The sequence below is a fragment of the Clavelina lepadiformis genome, chromosome 5 (genome assembly GCF_947623445.1).
Source record: "Clavelina lepadiformis chromosome 5, kaClaLepa1.1, whole genome shotgun sequence".
NCBI lineage: Eukaryota > Metazoa > Chordata > Ascidiacea > Aplousobranchia > Clavelinidae > Clavelina > Clavelina lepadiformis.
Window position 1 is genome coordinate 4627233 of NC_135244.1, and position 12091 is coordinate 4639323.

Sequence of the window (12091 nt, forward strand, 5' to 3'; positions counted from 1 at the left end):
GGTGGGGCGCGAAATTTTTAGGTACCGTCAAGGGGGGCGTGTGCCAAAAAGTTTAAGAACCCCTGGTCTAACAACAACATTCCGATATTACTCAAAAATGATAATTAAGCAAGGAAAGACTGATAAAATTCTGAAAGCAATAAAGTGTTGCTGGATTGTGATAATAGCACATGTATAAAAACCTAATTGCCTCATAGAGTTGCCTTATATAAATTTCTCATTGAATTATAATTTACTTATAAAACTAAAAAGGCTAGTAGTAATAAATGTGTTTAGTCTAATTACAGCTGAAAAAGAAAAGTGTGGCACCTACACATGTGAGTCTAATAAACGTGCATTTCAAACCGATTTGTAACAAATAAACAAGACAAATTACAGTGCTTGAATTGACTGCCACATTATAATTTATAAACAAAGAGCTGAGCTTTCGGCTTTGTGTCTTAGCACACATGTTTCTTTTGAAAAATTGCTTTACGTCAGGGACATGCAGAAAAGGCATCATGTAATTCTGGTTTGGATGATTTTTTGGGACTTTTTGTCCTTGGATGGGCATGTGGGGGAGTTTGACACTGGCATATGGAGTAAGACAAAACATTAACAGTATTTGCTAGAAATAGTGTTGGGACAGTTGGGGGGGTTGGTCGGTAACAACATGTAAAAAAATTAGCATTATTTAATAAATAGCTTTTTCAGTATTTTAACATAGATCTAACTTACCGACTTATAACTGACAAAGGATTTTAAAAGCTTTATAGTCAGTTTACGTCTGCCAGTTTGTGGAGAACCATTGAAAATTTGGGCCTAGTTCAGAAGTGCACAACCACATGATTTTACCATTTGAGTAGCTGGGGTTTAGAATACAAATGCATCCTGTGCCTGTGTATTTTTCCACTAAACCCAAAAACTCTCTGTCAACTAATAGGCTATGTTTTGACGTCGGAAACCCATCGCCTGATCACTGTACGCTCTAGGCCTAGTTCTAGCCCATTTATCCCCAACCTGGGGTCCGTGAGTTATACTTATAAATTACTTATAGTAATCATAAATTACGGCAATTATTAAGTAATGTTTATGACGCTGGGGGTCTGTAACAAAGAAATACAGCTATAGGCTAGGTCAGGAGGTTCGCAAGTAGAAAACGTTGGGAACAACTGGTCTAGCCTATTATCGATGACTATGATGTAGGCTAGGCTACATTTGGTCAGCATGCTTGTTGTGCGACTTGAGATCTTGTGGTTGCAGACGTTTACGATTTACAGGTTTAGCAAATTATTCAGAGTGTTTACTGCCAGATAGACGAACAGGCTGGGTAATTGGACTGGTCACCTGATGGGCTAAACCGCTAGTGGAAGCAGTAAGCAGATGGCCTATCTGGATCGCCTATATAAACAGGTTTTGCTGGAAACAGCAAATTTAAGATCAGTAGTTTTGTCCTAACCTAAGGGCTGCAAGAAATCTAAAATTACCGGGACCTTTCTAATCCACTAGTTCCGACGTTTGGCAGTCGGAACTCGAATAGTATACGATAGCCTACAAACAGTAGTCGATCTCACTGTTCTTGGTTTACAGTCATGTTTATCTCTTCTCTGTCCTTTTATGGCAGTCGGTAGGCGGATCTTGATTTTCGGACCAGATGCGTTGAGACAAGGATGGAATCAGAAAGTTGAATGTAGCCTAACGATTGAGAAATGCTGACTGTAGTTTAGCTTAGGCAGGATAATAGATCATTATTTCTTAGCAAAGCCGATAAATTTACACTAATGTTGTATTCGGGTCCACCATTGTTAGTATTTGCGTTCGCCCGAAACTTTCACACATAAGATATTCAGCAAATCTATTCGGGCTTGAGTTTCTATCAGCCTATCCCTGCCAGACTACATAGGCTAGCGCTAACAGCCATGACTGCTGGGTTCAGTGAACTCCTGCCTCGCATCTATATCTTTACCAATATAAATAGCCTACTTGAAATACGTTAGTTTGCTTAGGCATGAGTAACGCAAGATATTCCTCTTACGCACTTATTTACGCTTTAACCAGGATGTCTTTTGCGTGTTGCCACGCAAAACATTATATTCATACCTTATGCGGACATCTGATTGAACCGTTTTGTTATTAGATTGTGATGAGTTATTTGCCAAAACGTATTTCATAACTAATGTTGAATTTGCAATTTGCAATGTTTTGCCACCCATTTTTGGGAATAACTGCTTAGTCAATAAATATTACTCAAAAAGCATTTTCTCCGGTTTACTTACTGATCAGTGCAAACAAACATTTTTTGATGTATTGGATTTTTCACTATTGGAAATGCATTTATAAAGCTAAGTCTGAATTTTTTAACTGGGGAGAAATTTATAACGTTCTTTAACAGGAGGAAATTCCATCTCAGGCATATTAGCTTTATTGTTAGCAGATTATTTAAGCAGCATGCATTGTATTCAGAAAACCGCACTTTTTGGAGAACAGTTTCTGCGTTGACTTAATTGCACCCGGGTTTTCCGCTGTTTACCCAAAGCACCAAAACCATGTTAAATTTAACATACACCTCGCGACCTACCATAGCGACATACACCTTATATCAACCTCAACTTGCTATAGCGTGTCGCTGTTGCTCTGCACTACAGACAGCTTTTTCTTCCCTTACTGTCCAACAGCTATTTCGTGTAATTTTTGAGCCTTTTTAGTGTTCATTCTCGGACAGCTTCACAGTAAGCCACCGTGCACTTTAGTCTTCTTAAAGGCTGGACTAGAATTACGGTCAATTTGACATAAAATATTTACTAGAATGGCACTTCTAGTTGACCAATTGAAAAAGAATTACTGGATAAAATATAAATACCCTAAACGCACATCTCTAACTACACAGTGATTACAGGCAGTGGTTATCGACGATTTCGTGCTTGCCGACCAGTTGCCAGAAAATGGCAGTAGTAGGCCTAACCCTAAACAATGACGGAAATTGGAAATGTCAACTAGACTAGATGTAGCCTACGCCCTACGTTATATTTGGCAACACAGTGGCTTTACTGTCAGAACACAAATGGAAACACAGGTTGCCGACATTGTCCATTGCCGTCATTGTTTGTTGCCGCCATCGTCCATAAAGGTCATTGTCCATTAGATTGTGGCATTTGTAGTAACGTATTAAACCACAAATTATGCATATCATTAAGAAAGTTGTATTGTCTTTGGCTAGATTCGTGTCATTCAAACATTCCTGATAATTTTACATTATTATTATTCATCCGATAGTTCTTAAAACGTAAAATAGTTTATTGAATTTCTAACAATAGACGTGGTTTTGGAAAGTACTTTCCAAGTGCTTGTAGTGCACTTACAGCGTTATGAATTTAGACGTGTTCTTATTGGCAATATCTCTGTGACGTAAAAGTGTTGTCAGATTGTTAGTGGTTAAAAATGAAGTATGTCATTTTAATGTCTTTGTCATACACAACGGCAGTACTCGGAATTAAAGTATTTATCTCACACGTAACAGGATGTAAGTCATAAAAGCACGTAGAAAAATAACCGATAATAAAAACATACTCAGTTCAAGTTAGCAAGGTTTTGATACGAAAGCTTGTCCAGCTGTTTCAAGGACAGAAATAGTCTCTACAGGAAGCATAATGGGAGAATTTTGGTATGCAATACTACAACGCACAGCGCGTAGCGTATTGAGAAATCCGAAATCGTCAGTTATGAAATAATGGTTAAGGTAAGTGTGGGAAATTACGAAGTATTTAGGTTGATGATAGGCTATTACTCTAACATCCTGGTTAAGTCCACAACTTCAATCTGAGCAGTTTCTGCGAACTTTGCAATTATGATTTTGTAAATTTAGTAGGTAGGCGATAATAGGCGTATGATTATGTATTGTATACACTATACCTATATATACTATACCTATTTAGCCTATATCAGCAAAACTGAAGGCTCTGATCAGTAACCATTCAAGACTGATAGATGCCTCAACTGAAGTTAGGCTAAATTTTTTGCATGTACAACAGACGCAAATAAAAATGAATATGCGCAAATATGCATCAACTAACAATTCATGATGTGTTTAATAAATCGTGAACTTACCGAATCGATGAAATTACCGTAGGCCAGGCATGCACAACATACGGCCCGCGGGCCGCATGCGGCCCGCGAAACCTTTTCGTGCGGCCCACGAGATATTCCGTGATTTCGCTCATTCAGGCATTTTCTCCACGGTTACAGTTACATAATCAACGAATCCGATGCTTTACCGCCGATAAGCGTTAAAAACAACTAGATACTGTACTGCGAGAGGCAACCGTCTCTTGACAGTAACCATCTTCTCAATAATATCTCTTATTCGACGGTTAATCGGTCACATTATATAAAGTAGGCTACACGTTAGTTACAACAATGTTAGCACGCGGCCCGCGAAATTTTTTTTTCCCTAAAACGGCCCGTGTACTGTTTTGAGTTGTGCATGCCTGCCGTAGGCCTACACCGTTTTTAATGACATGATAAACTTATGAAAAAGTTGAATCTAGACTTTGTATTAATTTTTGTCGCACTTTCCCGAGATAAAAATGTAAATGGATGCGAACTTAACGTAAATGAAATAAACTTACAAACACAAATAGCGGAATAGATCTTTCACAAAAAGAAATAAGTTAGTACAGTATATGTACCGTGTAGGCTACAGTTATATACTTGCGTGAAAAGTCGTAGAGTTTCAATGAACCAAAAGAGTGTAGTATTACTTCCACAAAAGAAATATTGTGCCTGTTTACACAATACTGAGCATGTGAACTCTGGAACGCTTACAGCAAATGTACAAACAGCTGCCTGTAACAAAAATGTAACTTGAAGTTTATACTAAGACAAATAGTTGCCATTATTTAAGGTGCATTCATGCAAAGCTTTCTTTCAAGTCGACTTTTCAATTCAGCCAAATAGACGAACCGGCAAAGCTAAAAAGCGTAAAACCCGAAGGCGAGAACTCTCCTTGTGGATCCAGCCTTTGGTTGGGTGTTAGTTAAAAAATTCGGTTAAAAACAACGGTTTTGCTAACAACTTGTAGGCCTAAGCAAAGAAAGACAGAAAAAGTTTTTTCCATTTTCGAAATCATTTTATTTTTATTAATTTTTTTATATAGAAAATAGGTTACAATTCATGTTTCTCGTTAGAATTCATAAATTAAAAGTAAATTGCTGCTTGTCATAATTATTTTGTTTAAAAGTATTTGAGAGTATTATAAAAAGATTGCGCGATTCAGGTCCATTATGGAAGTTGTGGTTAGTAAAGATACTGTGAATGCTGAAAAAGACAATAATGAAGTAAATCGTTCTCGTAGGAACCGCTCATTTCATGATAAATTAAAAGATGGTTGTTTTGAAGCTGAAAACACAACGAAGGTTTTGAAATTGTCATCAACAGAGATGAAGAAACCAAAGCCCACTCCATCTTCACCAAGCAAACGCTTACTTTGTTCAAACCCTAAAAATATTGTCGATGTTAAGTAATGCCAGGGAAAAAACGTAATTAAAAAACTGAAAAAAAACTGCTGCATTTACCTGCAGTTTTTGTAGCATGTCATGTTCAACCAAGTATGAATATCAGAAGCATAGTCTTTATGCATGGAAGAAATCCAGAATTCACGTGCAAAGTATGTGATAAAGGCTTCCTGAGCACATCGAACTGAAATAAACATGAAGCAAATCATTTCAAAGTGAAAACGCATGCATGTACTGTTTGTGAAAAGAAATTTCGGACCTTACAAGAGCTGAAATTCCACATAGTGATGATCCACTAATGCGACATAAAGATGAAAGAAGATTTGTTTGCCAGATTTACTTGAAGAGATTTAAAACGTCGTATGAGTTGCAATGTCATTCTAAAATACATCAAGAAAAATGTTATCGATGTTTTGTTTGCGAAAAAACTTTCCATCAACAACCCGAACTAAAAATCCATTTATTACAAATACATGAGTCATCGAAGAAATTGTTTCCATGTAAAATTTGTGATAAATATTATTCTTCTCATAGTAACCTTAAAAGGCACATTCGCTTTAACACTGAAAAGGAAACTTTCAGATGTCCTTTATGTGAACGAGCGTTCAATGAAAAGAGTAACTTTCACCGTCACATGTTAATCCATTCAGGAGTAAAAAAGTATACATACGACATAGGCAGTAAGTATTTTTATTACAAACAGATCGTTAAAACGTCATCTTCGTATACACACTGATGAGAAACCGTTCAGTAGCTTCATATGTGAAAACATTTTCGAATGAAAAGAAACTTACGAAAGCATGAAAAAATACCTAGCGACCGAAAAGAAATTTTGTGCGCATTTTGTTGTAAACTATTCGCTACTAATCAAGCATTAGATCTCCACATGGACACTCACACGGATGAAAATAATTTGCGCTTACACACTGAAAAGGAAATGTTCACCTGTCCCATTTGAAAATTCAATGAAAAAAGCGATTAAAAACATCATGTTTTAGGTCATTTTGTATCGAAGAAATATGTCGTACTTGCCACAGTCCATTACTGCAAATCACACTGAAGAAATTATTTCCCTGCATGTTTGCCATAAAATGTTTGACCGGAAGAAAAACACTAAAGCTCACTTGGAAAGAAACTTTGACATTACAACGCACTCGCGTAACATTTTATTAACCTTTTTGCAAATACTGTAGTAATAAATGAAACCATCACTGGAACAACTCCATATAATTCCGAGCAAGTACGTATAATGAGTTCTATCATGACTGAGTTTTAGTTTTACAAACAGGAAATTAGGTTTGCCATTGTCCTATATGATTCCAACTCTTCGCCTATGTCACGTTTTCTATTGACGGCAGTCTTAGTTATACAGGCGCATTCTTGTATATCTCAAATTATCGATAAAAAGCGGTACGCCCCATCATGATTGAAGCAACGTATATACACACAATAAAATCGATGTTTTCAATCTACAGGTTTCTTTTTGATAGATATTCCGACATGAAAAAACTCAGGCACTCGAAGTGGAAGTGCAGTGAGTTAGTCGCTGTGGCTTCTTTTTCCAATGGCCAAATATTGATTAGTTATAGTTGTGGCGTACACCGGTCGCCAACTGTCTGTTCATTCATTCGTCAAAAGCGCGGTGGGGACGAAAAATCAAGCCAGTTGTTACTAACATGCGCCAATGAACAGAAAAAAGTGACAAAGCCAAAAAGGCTTAAAACGTGTTCAAGAAAAATAACGTTAATAAATTGCTGGTAACAACTAGCAATACGAGCTGGTGGTGTGTTCAAGCAGCTGATGATTGAAAATTGCTTCAATGCTGTACATCAGTGGATGGGAAAAGAAATCCCATCCCGGGCAAGAACCCGATTTATGGTGGCCATAGCACTAAAGAAGGGCGTTGTTGGTTAGCCCGAGTTTGTACAGCAAGAATGCAAACCAATGATAAATAATCTTTGGAAGATGTGATGATAATATACTAGTTGCAAGATGGACTTTTCTCTGGTGCATCGACAGTGATGTACGGAAAAAGATGCCAATGCTGTCCAATAGATGGTAGTGCTGAAAGAAAAACTCCTCTTAATCCGGAGCTGAAGACTTGAATGGCGCTGGTGGTGACGTTTCAATTCAGTAACTGGTTCCAGTCTTTTAACTTGAAAATATGTAAAAGGGATCCGCAGTAATTGCAGTAAATATCCGAAATAGTTGTATAATGTGTGTTGTAAATTTACAAGTTAGCCTACTTAATTAATAAACAGACTGACGTATAATGTTCATGGTCCGATTTGAAATTTTCCAATACCATCATCATATCAAAGTGCTTTTTCAAAAGGTATTCAATGTCCCTGAAAATTTACTTTATTTTACATGTACAAAGTCAATAAGGTTTGATTGATTTCGTCTTGAGGATAATTTAAAATTCTGAGCTATAAGATATCAGTGGTTTGAGAAAATTTGATGATTTTTCGTCATTTCCTTAATAGCTGTAATGGGAATCCTGTAGTCGCAAAGCAATTGTGATATCACAATGGTATTACGCCACGATCAAATCATTTGGCAGGTACTTAGCATTGTAAAGCATATGTTTTGAGCAGAGATTTGTACAACGTGGCACTCTGTATTCTTGTAGGTTTTTCTGGTAGCCTATCCCTTAGTTCCTATTTTCATAGGCACGTGAAGTCATGTTAACCCAGACAGGTGTGGTATAAAGGAACTGCAACTTTTGGCCGACATCCTACATAGATTAGATTCTTCTGATCGTGATGACGTCAGTACAGTTGAGCGGCTGGTTTAATTATGACGATATTACATTGCGACAGACAGTCATGTGGTATTTTTATACTGAATATCATTTCTCGTCTACCATGAAAAAGGGAGTTTTTAAACAGCGTCAAAAACATCATTTTGGTCCTAAACGGAATTAATCTGCTTTCACTCATAAGAAAAGTGACTGCAATGACATTCACAGCTTGTTGTGGAATATTTGCCCTTTGGCCTTTACTAGGCCGTAACTACATTAAATTGGTAACTAGTTAATTAACATATTTGTCTCCGTAAAAATTTACGGCCGGGACCTTAATTGGTTTAAGTCACCTGTTTCTGCCGTTGTGTTGGAATATAGTAATGATTACTCTCTGATGGTACAGTACTTATGGTTTAAAGTTCCTGCAACACCTTTAACTTGTTTAGTTGTTTTTTTGTTTTAAATCTAAACCCTATCATGGTATACCCTTGTGTATATTAAACCAACGATTAAGTTAGTAATATATACCTACGACTATACGACGTAATGTTAACAGATATCGTATTTAGTAGAACAGCAAAAAAATTGATATGTCTAATTAACAAACAAGCGTGCAATCCCTTGTATCACAGTGACAATCCACTGTGAACTCTTATAGTCAACGAGAAGTAACAGCGTCATGGTAGGCTACCATTTATGTGAACGATTAAGTTAAGTGTCGAAAAAACATAGCCTATTTGGCTGTCCTCTATAGGCCAATTTAAAACACAGTAAGAAATGTTTGTGTAATCATTTCCGTGTTTTTAATTTAAACTGGAATGAGCGCATAATGAAAAAGCTATCGTAGCATTGGAAGCAAAATTTTACCTCTCTTATTAGCTTTAACCTACTAAAACATTTACTGTAGCTAGAGAAGTGAGTAGAAAAGTAGCTTATGACTGCAGCTGTGAGAGGTTTGTACCAGTGGCGACATGCATGTTAGTTTTTCTCAACAGAATGCATGTCGTGTCACCCAATCGTGCCCTTTGCAATGCACAAAGCTGGCAAAAAGTATTGTTGATTTCTTTATCTTGGATTTTGCTTTCATTTTCTGATAAGAATTGTTTGCAAAAGCTTTAAACGTAAAAAAGTGATAGTTAAAATTTGCTGTTATTGCTACAATGGATGTAACTGGAGAAGTACGCTGTGATACAAGCAACGTGGCTGTAAACGGAGACGAAATAAAGATCAATTTAGTTTTATCTGAGGAATGCGGAAACGTTTTCTCAATTTCAAGAAGAGATACCGTTCCAGAAACGTTTATCAAAAAAACTTTCAAACAAACTTTCACTTGTAGGATTTGTGACAAAAATTTTGCCAACAAAGAAAATCTTAAAAGGCACCAAACACTTCATCTTGATGTGAAAGCACATGAGTGCGATGTTTGTAAGAAAAGATTTCATTCTAAATACGATTTTAAGAAGCACAAGAAGAGACACTTATATAATAAATCATTTTCCTGTCAAATTTGCGAGAAGAGTTTTGTAAGTAACTCTGAATTAATTGCACACAAGAGAAGTCACGAAAACAAAAGATCCCAACCTTGTTCATTTTGTGAGAAAACATTTTGCAGCACTTACGTACTCCAAACCCACCTGGATGTCGTCCATGGGTCCCTGAGACCCTTTACATGCAAAGTTTGCGAAAGGTCATTTTCATATAAAGGCCATTTAAATCGTCACATGCGCATTCACACTGGGGAAACTCCGTATGCTTGCTCAATTTGCGATCAGAAGTTTAAATGGAAGAAATCTCTCAAAAGTCATTTGTTGAGCCATTCAGATCCCGTCACTTCGGGGTCCCGTTATACCTGCCTGGTTTGCAACAAGTCGTATAAACACATTGACAGTTTGAAAACCCATTCGAAAGTTCACACTGATGAAAACCCTAACATTTGTCCCTCGTGCGGCAAGGTTTTTATGTCGAGATCTGGTTTGACGTACCATGCACAACAGCATACTGGTGGCAAGGAACATTTATGCTCGGTTTGTGGAAAAGCTTTTTACACCAAGGGAAAGTTAAAAAATCATATGCTAACTCACACGGAACGACAACGCTTTACCTGTTCGATATGCGATAAAACGTTTGAAGCGGAACACAATTTAAAAGATCACGTTCAAAGACATATTGGAATCAAACCTTATTCATGCGACATTTGTGGCAAATGCTTTGTATCAAAGAACGAAGTAAAAGTGCATAAAAATTCAAAGCATAACGAAATACGGCAATTTGTTTGTAAAATTTGTGAAAAGTCCTATAAAACCAGAAGTAATCTTCGAGATCATGAAAAATCTCATTCCGAACAATGCGATTATTACTTCTGTCCGATTTGTGACAAACAGTTTCGCAGTAAACGCGGCTTCACTCAACACACAAGGGCTCATATTGAAGAACGACCAAGTAAAGATCCTCATATCACAAAAGGTTTACAAGTAAACAAGCCTTCTAAAAAAAAGAAATTTTCTTGCACAATTTGCGGCAAACTATTTTTAAAGAATTTCGAACGAGATATGCACGTTAAAAGACATTTTGGAGTCAAACCCTTTTCCTGCGGGGTTTGTGGTAAATGCTTCGCATCCAAGTACGATGTCAGGTTGCATCAAATTTCGCATGATGACGTACGGCCATTTTCCTGTGGAATGTGTGGAAAAGACTTTAAAAGAAAGGGTGCACTTCAGAAACATTCCAAAGTTCCTAAACAAGCTTGCCAGCTTTGTAACAAAATGTTTTGCCTTGAATCCGCTTTAACTGGTCACCTGAAAACTCACGCTGGTCATTCTGTGCTTGTTTAGTTTGGTGAAAGTTATTTTCGACGTACACAGGCTTACAATGACGCACATAACGGGCCAAAGTAACCATGTGACATTTGCAGCAAACACTCGGTTTCCATCGTGCCTACAGATTTGGATTGACACATGGCTTCACATTTAAATGAACAACCTTACATTGCTGTGAAATTGACTCCAACTAGTTTGGTCTTCAGGGACTGCTGACAACTATCGCGAAATGCATATTATCGAGCTACGGCATTCCTGTAAAATTGTTTCAAATTCTATTTTGTGTCGATCGCATACTATACAGCTTGCAACCTTAGCTCGTAATATTTAACCTTATTCGGTCGCGACATGTAATGATATCATAGTTTTACTTCTGATTTAAAAATAAAAAACTATTCATAGGCTTACTTATCTTTTTGGAAATTTCTGATAAACTGTACAAATTATTAACCTATATTATCCTATTCATGAGACTTGTAATTGTAATCAACTTGGTCACTTTTTGTCTGTGAGATAATGTTTATTAGAGCAACGCTAAGGAATTATTGTTATCGTAATTATTAATGTATGTTACTTGTTACAATTAACTTGGTCGTTACAATTATGTATAAACTTGGTTTATTCAATAGAAACTTTATACTCAGAGACTCTTTCGTACTGGTATGCAAGTTAAGTGATAGCTTTCTCCAATGAAAGCTTGGATTCATCAACACTAGTAACAAGAATAAAAGTTAAGTTTATATAGGATAGTTCGATTATAAAACGTATATCCAGACACCGATTGGAAGTTATAAAAAAGACACATCACGCCATATACCTTACACTCAAAAGCAAGCTCATAATTGCACAACTAAAAACCAGTTTGGAAGTCGGAAGTCGTACAAAGTCGTCGTATAGTAACAAAATGTTTAGCCTAGTTGCATGCTATATATTAACAATTCTGCTTCAAATGTTCTTTTAACTTGTTTTTTTTAAGTAATTAATCGTCTTGATTAATAATTTAATTAATAGGCTATATTCCTCCCGTTGTTCGGTTATGT

At 36.7% G+C, this 12091-nt stretch overlaps 1 protein-coding gene across 1 annotated transcript; it reads left to right on the forward strand.

Moving 5' to 3' along the window:
- The first annotated feature begins 4515 nt into the window (after positions 1–4515).
- LOC143458671 (uncharacterized) lies at positions 4516–11696 on the forward strand. The gene has a single exon (XM_076955518.1). It carries the CDS (start codon positions 9396–9398, stop codon positions 11064–11066), a length of 1671 nt encoding a protein of 556 aa, XP_076811633.1. The 5' UTR covers positions 4516–9395; the 3' UTR covers positions 11067–11696.
- The last annotated feature ends 395 nt before the right edge of the window (positions 11697–12091 follow it).